The 22,276-nt window shown below is 49.6% G+C and overlaps 1 protein-coding gene and 1 pseudogene across 4 annotated transcripts; one reads left to right on the forward strand and one right to left on the reverse strand.

The window, feature by feature from the left end:
- Positions 1–222: 222 nt before the first annotated feature.
- LOC132476209 (protein transport protein Sec61 subunit alpha-like) lies at positions 223–1,574 on the reverse strand (annotated as a pseudogene).
- Positions 1,575–8,937: 7,363 nt separating this feature from the next.
- Positions 8,938–21,149, forward strand: MAVS (mitochondrial antiviral signaling protein). 4 transcript variants are annotated; one of them, XM_060079134.1, is made up of 7 exons: positions 8,938–9,015; positions 12,678–12,868; positions 13,808–13,982; positions 15,262–15,434; positions 16,158–16,314; positions 18,214–18,677; positions 19,563–21,149. In XM_060079134.1, the coding sequence occupies exons 2-7, from the start codon at positions 12,752–12,754 to the stop codon at positions 20,010–20,012; spliced, it is 1,536 nt and encodes a 511-aa protein (XP_059935117.1). In that variant the 5' UTR covers positions 8,938–9,015; positions 12,678–12,751; the 3' UTR covers positions 20,013–21,149. The 4 variants fall into 4 exon arrangements, with proteins under 4 accessions (XP_059935117.1, XP_059935118.1, XP_059935119.1 ...); XM_060079135.1 differs by having other exon boundaries at positions 12,698–12,868; XM_060079136.1 differs by lacking the exon at positions 8,938–9,015 and adding an exon at positions 9,585–9,728 and having other exon boundaries at positions 12,698–12,868.
- The last annotated feature ends 1,127 nt before the right edge of the window (positions 21,150–22,276 follow it).

Below are 22,276 nucleotides of genomic sequence, written 5' to 3' on the forward strand. Positions count from 1 at the left end.
CAGCTGGCACTAACGTTGCACACAGGCTTAGCTCCGTGCCCATTTCAGGAATGAGACCGTCAGCACTTGAAAACAAACTGTGAGAGAAGAAAAGGGGAACCAGCATTATCCGACAAAAACAATGTGTCAAAATATTTTCCCTTTCACACACACAAAAAGATAAACAAAGCACCCATCCCGCCAACTTCATCCTGTTCCTTAACAAATATTTCAAAATACTGATCAATAATAGTGACTGTAAATTCCAGTGCCCGAGCCTATGGCCCCAAGGAAGTCGGCCAACACCGACAGGGTGCCGATGCACAAGCCCCCAAATGCAGCCACCGTGGGCATGTACCTATTAAGCTCATGAACCATAGAGGTAGCCCTGTGGCCCCTCATTACCATTTGCTGTTCTTTAAGCTGTTTAGCTACATCTTTGGCTGAGGAACCAGACACCTCTATCCACATCTTAGAAAAGAATGCACATGATCCCAACATGAAGATGATACAAACAACCCCATGGACAGGATCCTCAAATATGGTGCCCATGGACTCAGGAGGAGAAAGGTAGTAACAGAGGCCCCCCACTGGGTAAGAATGAGCAGGTCCTCCCTCACTGACATCAGCCCACTGTCCTAGTAAATTTACTAAGTTGCCACTAAATCGAACTGACAGCATCTGGGAAATAACATACAGGTTGGACACCAGGGCCGACTGCAGGGTGATGGGGATGTTAGAGGTGTAGAAGAGCTTGATGGGGTAGCTGCTGTACTGCCCTTGGTACTGGGCCGACTTAATGGACAGGTCCACACAAAATCCCTGAAAATATATAACAACAGCAAACACGAAAACTGTAGCAATGAGGTTCATGAGACTGGGTAAATTCTGACGATAGAAAGCCTCCCTTAGAGCTCGAACTTTGTCCTGGTGGCCAGTAATTGAAAGAGAGCTATGACTGCACCCTCAAACTCAGTACCTCTGCCAGTGTTAATGGTAGTGGGACTAATGGCCTTCCAGACAATGGTTTCTCAGATGTTGGTGGCAATAAAGAGGGAAATCCCAGACACCAAGCTGTAACCCTTCTGTAGCAGCTCATCTAACAGCAGCACAATCAAACCAGCAACAAACAACTGAATGATGATAAGGAGACAGATTCCAGAACCCATTTCAGCGGGATCCCCATACATGCCCGTCATGACATACACAATGGCTTGCCCAATGGTAATGATCATACCAAATAGTTTCTGGGCTCCATTGAATAGGGCTCTATCTTTGGGTGTATCTCCAACTTCAATGATTTTGGCTCCAGCTAACAACTGCATAATCAAACCAGATGTTACAATTGGGGAGATACCCAATTCCATTAACATTCCTCTGTGGGATGCAAGAATAACTCTCATCCAGTAGAAAGGATCTGCAGAATCTGAAGACATGATTCCAAATAGTGATATCTGACAACATACTAAGAAGATGAAGAGAGTTATAGCAGTCCGTAGTACCTTCTCTCCAAACTTGATTTTCCTTTCAGGTTTCTGAATTTGTGGTAGAACTGCACAGAAAGGTTTGATAACTTCTAAAAATTTGATGCCCATGGTGGCGGCTAGGGCGGCTAGGCTGGGCCCTGCTACCTCGGCCCGGCCTTCGCTCGGGTCCCGCGGCTCGGGCCTCGGGGCCCACTCCCGACACGCTCCGGCCTGCCCCGCCTATTTTTACTTTTTTGAGGAACTGCCATACTGTTTTCCATAGCAGCTGCACCATTTCACATTCCCACCAGAAATGTATAAAGGTTCGAATTTCTCCATATCCTTGCTGACACCTCATTTTGTTTGTTCTGTAATAGCTGGTTGATATTTGCTGTAGACTGAATGTTTTTGTCCACTCCACCCCCCATTCATATATTGAAAACTAATCTCCAATGTGATGGTATTTGAAGGTGGGGTCTTTGGGAGGTGATTAGATCATAAGGGTGAAGCCCTAATGAATAGAATTAGTGCTTTCTAAAAAAATTTTATTTTTTTATACAGCAGGTTCTTATTAGTCATCCATTTTATACACATCAGTGTATAGATGTCAATCCCAATCTCCCAGTTCATCACACCACTGCCTCCCCACCCCCCCGCTGCTTTCCCCCCATGGTGTCCATACATTTGTTCTCTACATCTGTGTCTCAATTTCTGCCCTGCAAACCAGTTCATCGGTACCATTTTTCTAGGTTCCACATATATGCGTTAATATACGATATTTGTTTTCTCTTTCTGACTTACTTCACTCTGTATGACAGTCTCTAGATCCATCCACCTCTCTACAAATGACCCAATTTCGTTCCTTTTTATGGCTGAGTAATATTCCACTGTATATATGTACCACATCTTCTTTATCCAGTCATCTGTCGATGGGCATTTAGGTTGCTTCCATGACCTGACTATTGTAAATAGTGCTGCAGTGAACCTTGGGGTGCATGTGTATTTTTGAATTATGGTTTTCTCTGGGCATATGTCCAGGAGTGGGATTGCTGGGTCGTATGGTAATTCTATTTTTAGTTCTTTAAGGAACCTCCATACTGTTCTCCATAGTGGCTGTATCAACTTACATTCCCACCAACAGTGCAAGAGGGTTCCCTTTTCTCCACACCCTCTCCAGCATTTGTTGTTTGTAGATTTTCTGATGATGCCCATTCTAATTGCTGTAAAGTGATACCTCATTGTAGTTTTGATTTGCATTTCTCTAATAATTAGTGATGTTGATCAGCTTTTCATGTGCTTCTTGGCCATCTGTATGTCTTCTTTGGAGAAATGTCTATTTAGGTCTTCTGCCCATTTTTGGATTGGGTTGTTTGTTTTTTTAATATTGAGCTGCATGAGCTGTTTATATATTTTGGAGATTAATCCTTTGTCCGTTGATTCATTTGCAAATATTTTCTCCCATTCTGAGGGTTGTCTTTTCCTCTTGTTTATGGTTTGCTTTGCTGTGCAAAAGCTTTTAAGTTTCATTAGGTCTCATTTGTTTATTTTTGTATTTCTTTCCATTACTGTAGGAGGTGGATCAAAAAAGATCTTGCTGTGATTTATGTCAAAGAGTGTTCTTCCTATGTTTTCCTTTAAGAGTTTTATAGTGTCTGGTCTTAAATTTAGGTCTTTAATCCATTTTGAGTTTATTTTTGTGCATGGTGTTTGGGAGTGTTCTAATTTCGTTCTTTTACATGTAGCTGCCCAGTTTTCCCAGCACCACTTATTGAAGGGACTGTCTTTTCTCCATTGTATATCCTTGCCTCCTTTGTCATGGATTAGTTGACCATAGGTGCGTGGGTTTATCTCTGGGCTTTCTATCTTGTTCCATTGATCTATATTTCTGTTTTTGTGCCAGTACCATATTGTCTTGATTACTGTCGCTTTGTAGCATAGTCTGAAGTCAGGGAGTCTGATTCCTCCAGCTCTGCTTTTTTCCCTCAAGGCTGCTTTGGCTATTCGGGGTCTTTCGTGTCTCCATACAAATTTTAAGATTTTTTGTTCTAGTTCTGTAAAAAGTGCCATTGGTAATTTGATAGGGATTGCATTGAATCTTTAGATTGCTTTGGGTAATGTAGTCATTTTCACAATATTGATTCTTCCAATCCAAGAACATGGCATATCTCTCCATCTGTTGGTATCATCTTTAATTTCTTTCATCAGTGTCTTATAGTTTTCTGCATACAGGTGTTTTGTCTCCCTAGGTAGGTTTATTCCTAGGTATTTTATTCTTTTTATTGCAGTGGTAAATGGGAGTGTTTCCTTAATTTCTCTTTCAGAATTTTCATCATTAGTATATAGGAATGCAAGAGATTTCTGTGCATTAATTTTGTATCCTGCAACGTTACCAAATTCATTGATTAGCTCTAGTAGTTTTCTGGTGGCATCTTTAGGATTCTCTATGTATAGTATCATGTCATCTGCAAACAGTGACAGTTTTACTTCTTCTTTTCCAATTTGTATTCCTTTTACTTCTTTTTCTTCTCTGATTGCCATGGCTAGGACTTCCAAAACTATGTTGAATAATAGTGTTGAGAGTGGACATCCTTGTCTTGTTCTTGATCTTAGATGAAATGCCTTCAGTTTTTCACCGTTGAGAATGATGTTTGCTGTGGGTTTGTCATATACAGCCTTTATCATGTTGAGGTAGGTTCCCTCTATGCCCACTTTCTGGAGAGTTTTTATCATAAATGGGTGTTGAATTTTGTCAGAAGTTTTTTCTGCATCTATTGAGATGATCATATGGTTTTTCTCCTTACTTTTGACTGCACTGGGTCTTCATTGCTGTGCGTGGACATTCTCTAGTTGCAGCGAGTGGGGGCTACTCTTTATTGCCGTGCATGGGCTTCTCACTACGGTGGCTTCTCTTGTTGTGGAGCACGGGCTCTAGGCACGCGGGCTTCAGTAGTTGTGGCATGTGGGCTCAGTAGTTGTGGCTCACAGGCTTAGTTCCTCCACAGCATGTAGGATCTTCCCGGACCAGGGCTCGAACCCATGTCCCCTGCATTGGCAGGTGGATTCTTTTTTTCTAAACATCCTTATTGGAGTATAGTTGCTTTACAATGGTGTGTTAGTTTCTGCTGTATAAAAAAGTGAATCAGCTATACGTATACATATATCCCCATATCTCCTCCCTCTTGCATCTCCCTCCCACCCTCTCTATCCCACCCCTCTAGGTGGACACAGAGCACCGAGCTGATCTTCCTGTGCTATGCGGCTGCTTCCCACTAGCTATTTTACATTTAGTAGTGTATATATGTCCATGCCACTCTCTCACTTCGACCCAGCTTACCCTTCCTCCTCCCTGTGTCCTCAAGTCCATTCTCTATGTCTGCATCTTTACTCCTGTTCTGTCCCTAGGTTCTTCGGAACCTTTTTTTTTTTTTTTTAGATTCCAAATATATGTGCTAACATACGGTATTTTTTTTCTCTTTCTGACTTACTGCTCTCTGTATGACAGTCTCTAGGTCCATCCCCCTCACTATAAATAACTCAATTTCGTTTCTTTTTATGGCTAAGTAATATTCCATTGTATATATGTGCCACATCTTCTTTATCCATTAATCTGTTGATGGACACTTAGGTTGCTTCCATGTCCTGGCTATTGTAAATAGAGCTGCAGTGAACATTGTGGTACATGACTCTTTTTGAATTATGGTTTTCTCAGGGTATATGCCCAGTACTGGGATTGTTGGGTCGTATGGTAGTTCTACTTTTAGTTTTTTGAGGAACCTCCATACTGTTCTCCAGAGTGGCTGTATCAATTTACATTCCCACCAGCAGTGAAGGAGGGTTCCCTTTTCTCCACACCCTCTCCAGCATTTATTGTTTGTAGATTTTTTGATGATGGCCATTCTAATTGGTGTGAGGTGATACCTCATTGTAATTTTGATTTGCATTTCTCTAATGATTAGTGATGTTGAGCATCGTTTCATATGTTTGTTGGCAATCTGTGTACCTTCTTTGGAGAAATGTCTGTTTAGGTCTTCTGCCCATTTTTGCATTGGGTTCTTAAAAAATATATAGTTATTTATTTATTGGCTGTGTTGGGTCTTTGTTGCTGTGCGTGGGAAATCTAGTTGCGGCGAGTGGGGGCTACTCTTCCTTGCAGTGCATGGACTTCTGATTGTCGTGGCTTCTCTTGTTGCAGAGCACGGGCTCTAGGCACGCGGGCTTCAGTAGTTGTGGTACGTGGGCTCAGTTGTTGTGGCTCGCGGGCTCTAGAGCGCAGGCTCAGTAGTTGTGTTGCATGGGCTTAGTTGCTCTGCGGCATGTGGGATCTTCCCGGACCAGGGCTCAAACCCGTGTCCCCTACATTGGCAGGCGAATTCTTTACCACTGCTCCACCAGGGAAGCCCTGTTTGTTTTTTTGATATTGAGCTGCATGAGCTGCTTGTGTATTTTGGAGATTAATCCTTTGTCAGTTGCTTCATTTGGAAATGTTTTCTCCCATTCTGAGGGTTGTCTTTTCGTCTTGTTTATGGTTTGTTTTGCTGTGCAAAAGCTTTTAAGTTTCATTAGGTCCCATTTATTTATTTTTGTTTTTATTTCCATTTCTCTAGGAGGTGGGTCTAAAAGGATCTTTCTGTGATTTATGTCATGGAGTGTTCTGCCTATGTTTTCCTCTAAGAGTTTTATAGTGTCTGGCCTTACATTTAGATCTTTAGTCCATTTTGAGTTTATTTTTGTGTATGGTGTTAGGGAGTGTTCTAATTTCATTCTTTAACATGTAGCTGTCCAGTTTTCCCAGCACCACTTATTGAAGAGGCTGCCTTTTCTCCATTGTATATTCTTGCCTCCTTTATCAAAGATGCGGTGACCATATGTGTGTGGGTTTATCTCTGGCAGGCAGATTCTTAACGACTGCGCCACCAGGGAAGTCCCTAGAATTAGTGCTTTTTTAAGCGAGCTCCTTTGTTCCTTCTGCCTTCTGAGGACACAGTGAGAAGACTGAGTCTGTGAACAAGGAAGACAGCCCTTACCAAACGCCTAATCTGTTGGCACCTTGATCTTGGACTTCCCAGCCTCCAGAACTGAGAAATAAATGTTTGTTGTATAAGCCACCCAACCTATGGTATTTTTGTTAGATCAGCCCAAATGCAGTAAGTCAGTATCTCATTTTGTTTTTCAGGAAGCTGTATTTTTTAAAGCCCTGCAAGGTCCAGCAAAGATAGGGGGTGACAACTGCATTTGGAAGTCAGTCACCATACTCCCAATGGTCTTCCTGCAAGAATTAGATATGAGGTCACTGAATTTGGGGTGGGTAGCAAGCAGGAGTAAATTCTCAAACTAATCAACATTCACCCTGTCTTGGCTGAGCTGGCTTTATCACAGTTGAGTTCAGGTGTGATGTTAACAACATTTTGTAAATGCTGAATGTTGTGAATATCCACAGGGTTAGTACATAAAGTAATACAATCTCATTTGAATGGTGTTCAGGCATCTTTCTACGATTCTGTTTGGCACCACTGATTTTGGAGACAGGTATGTTGCTCAGGCATTTGCAAGTGATCTCAGCCAAACCTCTTAGCCCTCAGTTGTCTGTCTTTTTTTTTTTAGTTTTTAACATTTTAAAAATTTTTAATTGTTTTTTAAAAATTATTTATTTATTTATTTATTTTGGGCTGTGTTGGGTCTTCGTTGCCGCACACTGGCTTTCTCTAGTTGCGGCAAGCGGGGGCTACTCTTCGTTGAGGTGCCCAGGTTTCTCATTGCGGTGGCTTCTCTTGTTGCGGAGCATGGGATCTAGGTGCGTGGGCTTCAATAGTTGTGGTATGGGGGTTCAGTAGTTGTGGCTCGTGGGTTCTAGAGTGCAGGCTCAGTAGTTGTGGTACAGGGGCTTAGTTGCTCCGTGGCATGTGGGATCTTTCAGGACCAGGGCTCAAACCCATCCCCTGCACTGGCAGGCAGATTCTTAACCACTGCACCACTAGGGAAGCCCTGTCTTTCTTTTCAAAGTTGCAGTATAAAGTGTAACAACCCTTTTTTTAAAAGAATTTTTTTTGATGTGACTTTTTTTTTTTTTTAAGTCTTTATTGAACTTGTCACAACGTTGCTTCTGTTCTATGTTTTGGCCTTCTTTTGGCCACGAGGCACGTGGGATCTTAGCTCCCCGACCGGGGATCGAACCTGCACCCCCTGCATTGGAAGGCAAAGTCTTCACCACTGGACCACCAGGGAAGTCCCTATAAAGCGTAACAATCTTAAGTGTACAGATGATGTATTTTTACATATGTTCAAGCCCAGGTACCCACCACTCACATCAAGATATTGAACATTTCCATCACTCCAGAAGGCTCTTTTGTACCCGCTCCTCAACATTCCCCAGAGGTAACCAGTGATATGATTTCTGTTTATGTAGATGAGTTTTGCCTATTTTTGAACCTTATTGTACCTTGTGGCTGGGAACAGACAGCATGTACTTTTTGTGCTGGGCTTGTTTAGCCATGGTGCCCATTCATCCTGGTAAGATTCATGCATGTTGTATCGATAGTTTTTCGCCTTTGTTGTTTTTCACTTCTGTGTATACCACAGTTTGTCTCTCCATTCTATTGATGGACATTTGGGTTGTTTCCAGAGTTTGCCTATTGTCAGTACAGCCACTATGAACATTATCTATTGTGTATGTTTCCAGGTGGACTCGTAGGTCAACTAGGAGTGGTTGCTGGGTGATAGGGTTGGCATATGTTTAACTTAAGAACTGCCAAACGTTTTTCCAAATCTTTTTTTTTTCCAAATCGTTTAATCTTTCTTTAAAATTGGAAAAAATAAACCTCTACCTGGTTATTTTGCGGATATTTAATGGGCCCTAAGGTATAAGACTTTAAGTCCGTACCTGGAACACAGTGGGCACTCAATAATTGCTGGCCTCTGGCCCAGCAGAGGAAAGGCGAGGTGGTAGGCGAGCACTGCCGTGAGGTACCGCCCTAAATAATTGATCGGAGAGGCCTTTCCCACGCAGCACTCAAGGCCCACACCCTGCGAGCCGGGCGAGCCAACCTTGGCGCCCCTGCCCTGCATACAGCTACATGCCCCGATCCTGCCTCCTCAGGTCCAGAGTGAGTGTCGCCTGGCTGGGCACTCATACCCTTGTGAACTCTGCGTGACACCGGACGTTTATTGAACACTGACTGTGTGCTTAGGCCCTGGGCGTCCAGGAGCGAACTACATAAAGACCCTCACCCCTCAAATTACTCGGCGGAAGGAGGGGGTAGCTTCGCGTGGGAAGCGTCGGGATCGAGCCCACCACGGTTTCTACTTGGTTTCTAGTCAGACCCTGGGCTTCCCCTGGAAGTTGCTCAAGACGAAGAAGGAAAGATCATCTGCACTTTCGCGCACGCAGTAGGAACCCAGGTCTGTCCCGAGCGCGCGTCCAGAGCCTCGGGGCCCCGCAAACCAAGGCCAAGTGCCCGCCCCCGCTGTCTGCCCAATGGCCGCGCGGCCCTACCTCCCGCCCTTCCCTCCCTGCAGGGGAGGGTTCCCGGCTGTCCGCGACTGGAGGCAGGTCGCCAGGTCGTGGCTACCCAAGGTAAGATCACCACCTTGGGAGCTCGGTCCTCTGGACGCAGGGCGCACAGATGCCTTTCGGGGAGGTGGTACGCGGCGCAGGAGCCGAGTGGGACTAGGAGTCCGCCGGGGTGCACGGGGCTTGGGGCGCGGGGGAGCTGGGAAGAGCAGGTACTAACGCACAGGGTGTTCGGGGCAGCGAGAGCTCCGTGCACCGCATCCAGCACCGGGGGCTCGAGAGGTGGGTGGCGCTGGCGCCTGCTCGGGCTGGAGGGGAGGTTGGGCCGGAAGGAGAAGGGCGCTGGCTACTGAGCTCCTCCAGTTGCCCACAGGCCCAGGGTGACTCCCAGGCGAGGCCTAGCCCGGGTGCGCCAATCTCCGGCGGCCGCGCTTTTGGGGGTCGCGGACTGCCGCCCTCCCTTGGGTTTTGGCTGTTTTCGGTGGTGACACCTGTTCAGAACAGCCTCCCGGTCCTCCGCGGACCTGGGTCTGGCCCAGGAATTCAGGAATAGGAGCTGAGACTGTGGGGCCTCGCCCCTTCCGGGAGGGTGGAGCGCTCTGAACTCAGCTTCTGGTGCAGTCGGGTCAGAACTCTCCTAGACGCGACGGTCAGGAACTATCCGCCCCACATCTTATCTGAGACCGGAAGGAGGTGCCTGGAAAACACTGGAAAAAACAAAACCGACATTCTTCGTTTGGAGGCTCAAAAACATCTGGAAGGACATCTGGAAGGACGTGAGAACCCGGCTGTGGTGGAGGGCAGGGTTAGAACGTCCTCAGACGTTTCCGAAAGATTTCCATACCTCGCAAGAGAAGGGACTAAATAGTGCATCTTCCCAGGCACACTCTCACTTAGCAACCCCCCTCACCCAGGCAGTGGCCTTGGCCCCTTCCGGGGCTTGAAGGCAGGGGGCTGTGTGAGTCTCACTTGCCGCAGGGGTCTCTAAGCCCTGCAAGGTGTATGGTGAGCTGCAATGAGGCAGCAAGTCCTGGGTTCAAATCCTGTTAGGCCACTGGTCAGCTGTGCAACTTGGCATCGCTTGTCCTCTTGGGATTGTGGCAAGAATTAAATGAAAGAAACTTAGGATGTGCCTGCCTATAGTGGGCCCTCAATAAATGTGAACAAATATGGGCTTCCTTTCTTTTTGGTTGGACCATTACATACACCCATACTCCTCAAACTCTTTGCCTCAAAGGCTGAGGCTGGGATGCAGAAGAATGTATCACCTGACTCTCTCCTGGTACTTCCCTGGATCCCATGGGAGGGAAGGAGGGATCTGTTCGCCACCACAGAGTTGTTTTTTGTTCATCTTCTGAAGGCTCAGAGGACCCCCACCCCACCTCTCTGATCCTCTTGATTTCTGTCACTGGTACTCGCCCCACCAGGAATGTAGCACCTGGGGGTTGGCAAAGCAGGTCATGCAGCATGTGGCTATGAGGCTGGTGGGCTGCAGGTAGGCAGGACTACTGCTCCATTTCCCATGTGGCAGGGGACTGGTGGCCTCAGCAGCTTCTAGGCACTCTCTACTCTGCAGCACTGTCTCTTGGAGGTCCCACCCAAGCTTGACATCCAAGTTTCTACTCCAGCCTGCCCCTCTCCTCTGCCCACTTCCCTCCCTGAAAACCCCTTTGGACATCCAATAGCATCTCAAGCTTCACTTGTTCAAAATGGAACTCTGGGGTCCTCTCTGCACCACTGCTTCTCCCCCAGACTCTCTGGCTTGCTAAGTGGCACCCTCCACCCACCTAGTGCCTTGATTCTTCTCTCTCCTTCACCTCCCATATCCACAAAATACCAGGAATCCAGCCACCTCTTGCCACCTTCATGGTTACCATCCTGGCCATACCCATCATGTATTCCCTGCTGTGGCCTCCTGACTTGTCTCCCTGCTTCCATCCTGCCCCCTCCCCAGTCCAGGATCCTCACAACCACCACAGAGGTCTTTAACGTAAATAAGTCAAATCAAATAAAATCCTCTCCCTTTCCTGCTCAGAGCCCTCCAATGGCTCCCTGTTTCACTCCAAATAAAACCCAAAGTCCCTTCCTATAATGCCCTACATTAGTGGCCCTTCCCAACCTCCTTGACTTGAACTCTGCCCCTCCCCCTAGCTTTCTAAACCTGGACAACTCCACTCTACTTTCTATTCTTCAAACATGCCAAGCTTGTTCCACCTTAGGACTTCTCACTTGCTGTGCCCTCTGCCCAAAACACTGATCTTCTTACATTCGAGTTCAGCTCAAATGTCAGTTCAGAAAAGCTTCCCTCCCCATCCCAGTTCAAGCAGCATGATGCCCTTCTTCAGGGGCTCTGTCTCACCATCTGCTTTATTTTCTCTGTAACCTTTATTACTGTCTGGAATTCTTATTTATGTATATGTTTTCTGATTTGTTATCTGTCTCATTCCAGTAGAATGTAAATTGGATGGTGGCAGAGATCTTGTCTGTCTTATTCCCTGCAGCTGTCTCTCATGAGAAAGGCAAATAAGAAACAAGCAAACAAACAGATCTATAATTGAAAATTGTGTTAAGTGCTACATAAGCAACCTGCGGCAATTGATTGTATTGGGGGTACTTCTAAATTTCAGGCTTATAAGGCTGAACTACTGTATTATCAAAACAACCTCTCTGAGCCATTTTAGGGGTGAGGACAAGCCTGGAAAAGGCTGACAACTTGCCTGGGGTCACACCCAGAAGTGGAATTCAGCCTCCTACCGAAAAAATATGTATGTAGGGCTTCTCTGGTGGTGCAGTGGTTAAGAATCTGCCTGCCAATGTAGGGGACACGGGTTCGAGCCCTAGTCCGGAAAGATCCCACATGCCACGCAGAAACTAAGCCCACGTGCCACAACTACTGAGCCTGAGCTCTAGAGCCTGCGAGCCGCAACTACTGAAGCCGCGTGCTATAACTACTGAAGCCCGTGCGCCTAGAGCCCATGCTCTGCAACGAGAAGCCACCACAATGAGAAGCCTGTGCACCTCAACGAACAGTAGCCCCCGCTCGCTGCAACTAGAGAAAGCCCGTGTGCAGCAACGAAGACCCAACAACAGCCAAAAATTAAAAAAATAAATAAATTTTTAAAAAATTTAAAAAAATGTGTATAGCAAGCTTTAATGTAATGGTGGGCCTGCAGTCACGTTCTGGGAAGAACCTGATCCCAGATCCTGAAGACCTCAGTTCTTTGCTCTTCTACTCACTAGCAAGTCCCCTTAATTCCTTGGTACTTCATTTTCTTCACGATAAGAATAGGATAGATCCTATTATTATATTGGGTGCCTTCTCCTCTTCCCCATCCTCTCCCGCCTACCCCTCCTCCTCCCTCTCCTCCCCTTCCCCCTCAGTATACTCCAAAGGAGCAGCACTTCTAGATGGTGCTCTTTTGCTATCAGAAGCTAGGGGCACATTCAGACCTGGGGATGATGGGGCAGGAGCCAGAGCTCTCCCCAACACTGACCAACCTGCAGGGCAGAAATGGGCCCTTAGGTCTTCTAGATCTGTTTTTTTTTTTTTATTCACCAATTTGTTTTTAGGCAAATTCATTGAGGGCCTCTGAGACTTAGGCAGTAAAATACGATGATTAAAGAAAAGAGCAAAATTTCCAAAGATTTGAAAAAGAAAGAGAGAATTGCCTTTTGTCCAACTCCACTCCCAACTCTGTTGCCATGTGTGGTCTGTTTTCTTCCAGTCTTTTTTCCTCTCTCTCAGTCCATCCACCCTTCATGGGCCAGAGCCCTCTGCCACTTCAGAACCCGGACAGCGATGACGTTTGCTGAGGACAAGACTTATCAGTATATCCGCAACCATCACGGCAATTTTTGCAATATTCATGTTCTGGAGATTCTGCCTTACCTGTCCTGCCTCACAACAAGTGACCAGGTGAGCCAGGGTGTGACAACCAGGCATGGACTGGGGGCAGGGCTGTGGAATTCAGAGCTTCTCCCAAGCCAGGACCAACTCCTTCCTTCTCTGTTGTCTGTATCTTGCTTCCCATCCTTGACAGTTTTCTAACTTTCAGAAGGAAGTGTGGCTCAGGGTGTCCTTTCCAACCTCACTGAGCTCCCTCTTGTGTCGTTTTGGTATAGTGCTCCAAAATATGGCACTGAGATTTCTGGGCTTGGGACCCCTCACCCACTTTCATCGGAACCTTCTTTTTCTTTCTCTCTTTTGTCCTTGTTCCTGTTTAGTTTCAATTGCATTCTCTTAGTCATGGGATCCATCCTGGCAGGGAGCCTGGGGCTCACCTTTGAGAGTCTTTGGGAGCCAGACTGTGCTAGCTCCCTCAGCACTTGCTGTGGGCCCCTAGTGAAGTGAGCCTGGCCCCTCGCAGTTTTAGCTGTCCCCACATTGAACCCCGAGGCCTCCCTCTGCTTCCTCCATGCAGATACCGGCGGTATGTGAGTTTGTGGCTGGTGGGATTTGGCTCCTCCCTCTTGTATTTTGGTGTTTGTGGGAATACCTTGCCATTTAGTTCTGCAGTAAATGTTTTCTGTGGGTTTTTGTTTCTGCTATCTGGTTGCTTGTTTGTATGTGCTAAGCCTCAGTTTCCTCATCAGTAGAGTAGGGGTAATAATAGCATTAAATAAGATAATTCACACAAAGCCCTGAGCAGAGAGCCTGGGACACAGTAAGGCCTATTTCCTGGGCCTTTAAACTTGGGCTCAAACTCTGGCCTTGTCCTGGGCTCTGACTCAGTTTCAGATGGTTGCTTCCATCTTGTAGCTTTCTAGGTACCTCCATCTGCAGCTGTCCCCTCCAGAGTGGGGAGCGGGTCAGGGCTACCAGGCTTGAGCTTGGTGGCGGGGCTGTGTCTTGCAGGACCGACTGCGGGCCTCCTATGAGCGCTGGGGGAACCAGGGCACTCTCTGGGACCTCTTCAACAGCCTTCGGCGGAGGAACGGCTGGGTGCCTTCCTTCATTGGGGCACTGAGGGCCTGTGAACTGTCTAGTCTCGCTGATGAAGTGGACCGAGTCTACCAGAGCAACCTGCTACGTGAGCCTCCCACCTTGACCCTTCTTCTGGAACTCCTATCTGATTCCCTGGCCTCCACTCTCCCTCTCCTCTCACCCCATACCTGCTGTCTTCATCTCTCACCCTCCCTCCCATCACTCCTGGGCAGTGGACAAACCAGAGTGTAGATCCCTGCTTTGCCACTTATTAATCTTTATTAACTCTTTGGCCAAGCCCCTTCATTCCCTAAGTCTCAGTCTTCTTTGTAAAATGGGGCTAATGGCAACATTTACCTTGTAGGGCTGCAGTGGATACCATGGGATGATGGCATGTTGAGTGCTTAGCTGGGGCTGGGCACCTTCCATGTGCTCAGCAAATGGAGCCTCCTCTAATTTTTGTGGCTGTGACGTTTGCCTCCCATGCTTTTCTCATTTCCTCCCGTCTACTCTCCCTCAGTTTGTCTTCCCTCTCTCTGCTCATCTCTTCTCTCCCCCTCCCTTCACTGCCTCTTCTTTCTTCCTCATGGTCTCCTTCCTTTCCCCTCATCTCTTCCCCTCCCACTGGTTTCCCCTAGAGCCTCCTTAGTTGCCTCCCCCCCGCCCCAGCTGCCCAGTTATCCCTCAAAGCCCTCTCAATGCTCCCTGCCAGGCCAAGTCCTCAGAGGGGGTCTGCTGAGGCCAGGGTCTCAGGGGCTGAGGCAGAAAGAAAATTCACACCAGCCCTATATATATTTCAGACGAGAGACAATTCCTGAGACACTGCTCAGATTTACAGCCTTTCTTTCTTTTCCTCCCCCTCCCTTCCTCCCTCCCTTCCTTCCTTTCTAACTCATCTCTTCATTTGTGCAGATTACCAGTGATTCCCCCAGATAAAAACAGCTGTGGTAGGGCCAGGCGTGGCTGGTGGGGGCAAAGGGGAGGGGCTGAGGAGGAAGCTTTAGGTCAGGGGTCAGTTAGTGGTGAAAGCCACCCACGAGGAGGAGAAGAAAGCCACTGTGTCCCAGAATGCCTGGGGACAGAGAAGTGGTGACTGCTGACACAGTCTGGGTGGTGAGAGGCCTTCGAGGTGCCCCCAACACTCTCCCTTCCCCCACTGCTCCTCCTACCTCTCCTTGTCCTCTCCACCTCCACTCTCCCTCTGATACCTGCCTCCTGCTTCGTGAAGCTGGTCTCCTCTGAGGAGTACTGCCCACGTCAGGATAGAGTTTGATGCTGTGGGGGACTGATAGCCATGGACCTGGAGTTCTAGGAGCACCCAGGCCTCTCTTGTCACTAAGAGCACCCCAATTCCTCCTTGACATCAAAATATCTTTGTCCTTCAGGGAATCCGAACCACCCCCCATCCCCACTGGAGCGGCCATCAGTTCCTGCTGGGGTTCCAGGGCCCTCCACACCTGCTGTGGCCCCCAGCATCCCCAGCAATGGCTACAGAGAGGACGAGCCAAGTTACCCTATGCCTGTCCAGGACACCCAGCCACCAGAGTCCCTGGGAGAGGTGCGTCCTCATGATCTACCTTGAGCCTCCTGCTTTTGTGTTCCCATCTGCCCACGTCTGCTCACCCAGCCTTCCGGAAGTCCCCCACAAGTCATGCCTAATCTCTGCTCAGAACCCCAGGGCTCCCCCAATATGGATCTGCCCCAGCTCCCAGACTGCCAACCAGGTCTTCACTATGTGGCAGCCCCCACCCCTCTGTCATCAGCCAGCTGGAGGCCACAATTCTGAGGTCTTTGCAGTGGTCCATGTGAGATGTTGAGCTGGGTCAAGGGATCAGGGGATGACCAGATGAGGGAGAGTGAGGGAGCAGGAGGTGATGGGGAAAGGGGGGGATGGTTGGAGCTGTAATCATTGCCAGTAAAGTTTGGGGGTTAAGATGACTGATTCTATTGGGATAGGATGAGTGGGCAGTGAGGTGTCCAGGAGATACCACTTGGACTTGAAGCCTAAGAAAGGGGTCTGTGCAGTGGCCCCAAAGATGGGGACCTTTCTTTAGGGCCAGACAGATGAATAGGGACCCCCCATAGGATGATTTTCTATGAGGTGGCTTCAAAGTCACCTGCAGATAGAAGTCCTGGCAATGACCAAAGCCGAGGCAAGGGCTTCCTTGGTCCTGTGCTTCATGGCATGGGCTGTGGCCTGTAGGAGCCGTCCCAAGCATAAGGTGCCCTTTGCCAGCTCCTGGGAGAAGCAACTGCCTTATTCATATATTCCTTCGTGCAGAGTTCGAAGAAAGCCCCACAGCCACCCAGCTCTGGGGCTGTCCTCAAGAAGCTGGGTGGCCCCCTGCAGCCCTCATCTGACACGGTGGCCCTCAGCCCTCTGACCTGCAGTGGACATCAGGAGCAAGACACAGAACTGGGCACTACGCACACAGCAGGTATGCATGGACCCTGGAGTTATAGGGCCTTTCTGACCTCCCAGTGAGGGTAAGGGTTAGAGTTGCCCCTCTGGTTTTCTTGGTCAGGAGGCAAAGGTGGTATTCCCCAGGGAAATGAGTTCACCCCAGGGAACAACCCAGTTCCTCAGAGGGCATATTGGCTAGTATTTGCTTTGTAACATACAATCCCAAAATTTAGTAGCTTAAAATACGACTATTTACTTAGCTCATGATTGTGTGGGTCAGCAATTTGGGCTGGCTCAGATGGGCTGAATTCCCTTTTATATACACATCAGGGTACATATAAGCTGTTTACGGCTGTTGTCTGGGGCACCTCAGTTCTCTTCTATGAGTCTCTTACCTTCCAGCAGTCAAGCCCATTTCATATACCTGAGCAGAGTTCTGAGAGAGGGAGAGAGGGCTTCTGGAGCATAGGCTCAAAACTGGCACAGTTTTCCTCCTGCCTCTTTCTGTGGGACAAGGCAAGTTACAAGGCCAGCCCAGCATCAAGGAGTAGAAAGATAGACTCCATCCCTACATGAGAGGACTGACAGGGTCACATTGCAGAGGGCGTGGACACAGGCGGAAGTGAATTAGGGCCATGCCTGCACTATACCAAAGGGACTATGTAGGGATCCGCCAGGACCTGGAGGACAGTGCAAGGAGAGTACAGGGCTGGGCCAGCTGTTGGCAGGGAGCACCGCCCTACCCTAAAGGGGTCTCTAGCTCCCAGTGAATCACTAAAACTTTTCAGCCCCCAGGAGAAGTATGTTCTTCATCAGCCAAGGGCCTGGACCCTCACATCAGACATCTCAGGAACATAGTGCTATCTACTTGGATCTCTCAGGCTGGCATCTCTGCACCACTATTTCCCAAACCGTGTTCCATGTGACAGTGATGCCCAGCCAGCCCACAGTGCCCATGGAACAGCCACAAGACACAGGAGCTCAGAGAAGCCACCTTAGTGTCCCATGCTCCTGTCACACCAAACTCTAACCCAAGTATCCTTTTGCACTTTGCATTGTCAGCTTGCTGTGGAACATCTTTTCAAGAAATGCTGCTGTGGACCAGGGAGGCAGAGGGCACTTTGATTTCAGTATGAGTATGGACACAGGTCCCATGAGATTCTGTGTTGTTAGCTTTGGGATGGGGGGTGGTGGACATCAGAATCACTCCTGACCTTTGTCAGCTGTAGGGCCAGGCATGTGTGTTCTCAAGAGTTCCATGGTGAATCCTTATGTAGCTGCCTTTATGGACCATCACCACCTGCTCCCTCCTGCTTCCCCCAGTTCAGACTCTCCTCCCAGGGGTGGCTTTGTCCCTGTAACCTCAAGCCCTTGGGCCTCCTAGAAGATTTGCACACACTGGGGGCTGACCGGGCCTCTGGTGCCACATGACTGGTGTGAGCTCTTCTAAGCAGAGCCATCCTGCTCCTCTTGCCCTGGCCTAGGATTGTTCCTGCTGAGAGGAAAGATGGCAGTGGGAGAAACATCCAGGATTCCACTTGCCTAAGGAGAGGATGGCAGAGGCAGACACAACAGGAAAGGGGGGTGTCCTAGGCAGGAGAAGAAAAAGCAGAGATGAAAATTAATAATGATTTTCAAGCTCCTAGACCCTGTTAAAGGGAGGGATCATTTTGCTCTTGTGAGAGAACACGTCAAGGATTGAGGAGGGACAGGACCAAGGATTTATCTGCAACCATCGGGCCTTCAGCCCTGGGAACCAAAGAGACTGTGGAGACTCCTCCATTGGTAGGAGGTTGGGAGGCTTGGATGCAATAGGGATGGTGTGAGCTGGGGCAGAGAGACCCTTCTCCAGCCCTCTGATCCCAAGGCCACTGTGATTTTAGGATAACACTCCGGTGGGTTTGTGTCTCTCATTTTGTTTTGCCACCTGCAGGTGTGGTCTCCAGTTTCACATCGTCCTACAGGCCTGTGTCTCCGACTGTCTCCTTCCAGCCCATGGTTCGTTCTACCCCCAGGGAAAGCCGCTTGCCTGGACCCCCAGTGTCAGCTCCATCTATTGGCACCTCCTCCTCCTCCACTGGCTTGGCCTCTGCAGGAGGTGCTGGTGACCAGGCTGAAGGTACCATCGGCTCCAGCGGGGCAGGGGTGCCCCCCAACTCAGCATTTGGCAGCACAGTGCCTTCCAAGTTGTCCACCAGCTTGAAGCCCCCTGGTGCAATGCCCACTAATGTGCTCACCAGTCTAGCACCATCCAAATTGCCCATCAACTCAGTGCGTTCTGGCATGGTGCCACCTACTGGCTTGGTGCCTGACGACAGGAAACATATGTGCACGGTGCCCAGAAAGCTGCTTGACAACACAGGGCCCACCATCAGGAACAGCAACAGACTCATGGAGGTGAGTCCTCGCCCCTCCTAGCAGTGATCCAGGCCTCTTCCTTTTACCCTTTCCAGTCACCATTCTGTCTCCAGCCTAGGCTGGTCCGGGGCTTCTTCTGAGGGCATAGGGACAGCTGAGACCTAGGCTCATCCAGACCTAACACCATGTCCTTTAGAGTAATAATAATCATTAGAACTCTTAAGTGTGAATGCTTCAGGAGGGTCAGGCTTGCTGGGCCACCTCCACTGGTCACATGCATTAACCCATTTAGAGCTCACAGCTCCCTTTTAAGCTCATCAATACTATTTTGCAGGTGAGGAAACATTGAGGGGTAGAGCAGGGTAGCCTGTTTGCCTTGATGCCTTGCTCTTCACCACTGGGATATCTGGCCTGCCCCGCCACGACCAGGGTTTTACAAACTGCGGTCCCAGCCCATCCATCTCTGACCCTAGCAGCCTCCACAGCTGCCTGCTCAGAGCCTGCACATCTAACCCTACTGCTGCTGTCTGTCTGGAAGAACCAAGTCCATGGGGCCCCTTGGGTGCATGGCCCAGCCTCTGACCCGGTGGCTGCTTCATGGCCATCAAGCCCAGGCATAATGTCAAAGTAGGTGGGGCCACACATGACCAAGTGCTCCCTGGGGTGGGAGTGAGCTCACAGGCAGGCCAGTGAGTAGAGCTTTCAGCCCTGGAGGAGCTCACCACTGATGCTCCTACAGGGCCTTAGTCCCCTCCTCCCCCACTGTCCTCCTGCACCATCAGTGGGTTGAGTCCCCAAGAGAGGGTTGCCTCACAGCACTGTGGGCTGGGAACGGAGGGGTTGGCCTGTTTGGGGAATGGGGCCACCCAACCTGGCTTGCCCCCCACCATCCTCAGTCCCTCCAGTCCCTCCTTTCTTTCCCAGGAGACTCCAGCATCTCCAGCAGCCACAGGTACTGCCACTGGAGGCACCTCACCCTGGCCAGATAGCAGCTCTGACTGCTGGGGCTCAGAGCTGGAGCTGAGCAAGCCTGGCAGGCTGGTATCCAGAATGGACAGCCAACCGTTCTCGGGCTGCTCCGCAGACCTTGCCATCAGCCTCAGTAACTCCCTGGGCGCGGGGCCTGACAACGCTCCGGAGGAAAATGAGTACAAGTCGGAGGACACCATTAGGATCCACGGGGGCCCCAGTACCCCCAACCTGGGGGACAGCCCTGGGACACACACCGCCCCAGGATTCCGGGAGGAGGAAGAGTTGGAGGAGTTGCTGGTGGTCAGGACCTCGTCCTGGCCTCCGTGGCTCAGTGTGGCTGTGGCTGGGGTGCTCCTAGCTGTGCTCCTGGCCACACGGTACCGGCGGCGCCTACTCCAGTGAAACTCCTGGGCCCTCCTTATCACGCATCTGCTCCCTTTCCCATGGTACATCTGCCTGAGCCACTGAGTTGAGCTGTCCCACCATCCTTGACGCTATCTCGGGGCTGGGAGAGGCTGGGTCAAAGGCGAGGCAGCATTTCCATCCCAGCTCGTGCCCTTGGCAGCTCCCCCACCATCCTTGGCTTTCTGGGCCCTGGGCTGCCCTGAGTGCTCCAGCCCTTGCCCACCTGGCCATCTGGTTGTTGCCCTTATCCTCTGGAGGAGGTGCCCCCGTCTAGGCCTTATCCCTCTTTACCCAAGTGCAAGGATCAGGAGGTGCTGCTGGAGACCGCAGGGGGTCGGAAACATCCCCCATCCTGCTCTGGTCCCTGGCAGCCAATGGGGGGGTAGGGGACCCCATAGAACATCATTCCAGCCCCCAGTGGCCCAGCCTCAGGCTATTGCCCCAGCAGCAGCGGAGTGGCCCACCTTCAAGGACTTAGTCTCCTGCCTCTCTGGTTCCCCTCCCCTGCCACACAAGGTTGGGGAGGAGGTCTGGAGATTCCCATGGACCCCTGGGAAGCCTGATCAGGTGCTAGGCCTGAGGACCACCTAAGTGCCCCTCTCCAGCCTTCTCATCCTGGTCTCTGTTCTCTTCAGCTCTGTATGGGGGTTGGAGAGGGAGCACGTGCAGGGCAGAGCTCAGGCCAAGGTTTGGATTTCAGCTCCACCCCTTCTTGGGCTGTGTGGCCTTGGCAGATAATCAGCCTTCTCTGGTCTTGCTTACTCATGTGGACCCGTGAGGATCATGGCTCATCCTTCACTGTGTTCTGAGATTGAAGCATACATGTCTTTGTCAAGTGCCTGGTCCAGAGCAGGTGGCCACTAAATGCTTCTCTCACCTCTCCCTGCCCAGCCTGGTAGAGAGATGAGGGCATGAGAGGCAGAGTGCCCAGTGGGTAAGTGTGCACTGCTGCAGTGTAGGATGGCCTAAGCCTGCATCCCATCTTACTAACTCTGTGCTCTTGGGCAAGCTGTTAACCTCTCTGTGCCTGTTTTCTCATCTGTAAAGTGGGGATGAATAGTAAAACTTAATGTATAGACATACATGTCCTAGTGTTGTGAGGATTAAATGAGTTTATCTATATAAATCTTAGAATGGTTCCTGACATTTCATTTACTAGGGGTGGATACATGTTGTTATTCTCTCTATTCAAATGTGGAGGGACTGGAGCACTTGGCCGTGCCTTTAGAAGCAGACCCAAACCCTACTGCCTATGCCCCTTTTATATTTGTCCCTTACTTTATTACATGCACTGGGGAATTGTTGGGGAGTGAGGAGGGAGGCATGTCCACTGGGGCAACTGCAGGGTGGGGGCTAGGGTGCCTCCCAGCAGACAGATAGATTGAGGGATATCCCTGTGGGTTCTTTCCCAGCAGCCATTGCTGGACAAGGGCCAGGGACAGGAGCCTCGGGAGCTACCTTCATTTCTGGCTCTGCAAGGGATGGGAACTAGAGCCCTGTGGAGACATAAGGGGTAGGGCTCACTGTGGCCCACTCCCAAACTGTCAGTCTGCAGGGTCCTGCACCCTGCTCTGGCTGCTACAGCCTTTCTTTACGCTGCCCTTGGGGACTTCAGCAACCTAATGACCTCTACTTCTACCTCTGAGCTTCTCTTCAACCCTCTCTCCAAATGCAACCACCTGTACCCTGAAGCCAGGAGTGGTCCCCACCCAAGCCGTCTGCAACCACGCCCCATCACCCTTGCTCTTAACCCTCTGTGCTCCTTCCTCCCTCCCAGATACCCAGGTCAGTGAACAGTTCATGAACAGGTACTGGTTTTAATGTGTTACCCTCCCAAGGTAGCTTTGGAAAAAAGTATCTCAAGAAAGCAGTTTGTAGACCCAAAGAATGCTACTTAAATGGTAGAATTTCAAGCACAGTGAACAGCCATGTGGGAGATACCTTTGGGTAAGGTGTGTAGGAAACATTTAGGGACCATCTTGGCACTTTTCAAATTATGCTGCTCAGAAGCCCTGACTTGGCCTGCATTGAAGAGCATTCCTATTTTGGCTGTTGTCAATAAAATGCCACTTCAAGCAGGATTGGGAATTGGCCTGTGGCCAGGAGAGGGCTTGGGGTAGTTGATAAGAGAGATGGGGAAGCACCCTTCACCTCAGGGTAAAGGCCGGGGTGGGGCCAGAGGGCTCAGTGCCATCCTAAGCGCTTAAGGGCAGACTCAGCAGTAGCCAAGGTACCTGCATATAAAGCCCTCTCCATCTTTT

This window comes from Mesoplodon densirostris, chromosome 16 (genome assembly GCF_025265405.1).
Source record: "Mesoplodon densirostris isolate mMesDen1 chromosome 16, mMesDen1 primary haplotype, whole genome shotgun sequence".
NCBI classification, from domain to species: domain Eukaryota; kingdom Metazoa; phylum Chordata; class Mammalia; order Artiodactyla; family Ziphiidae; genus Mesoplodon; species Mesoplodon densirostris.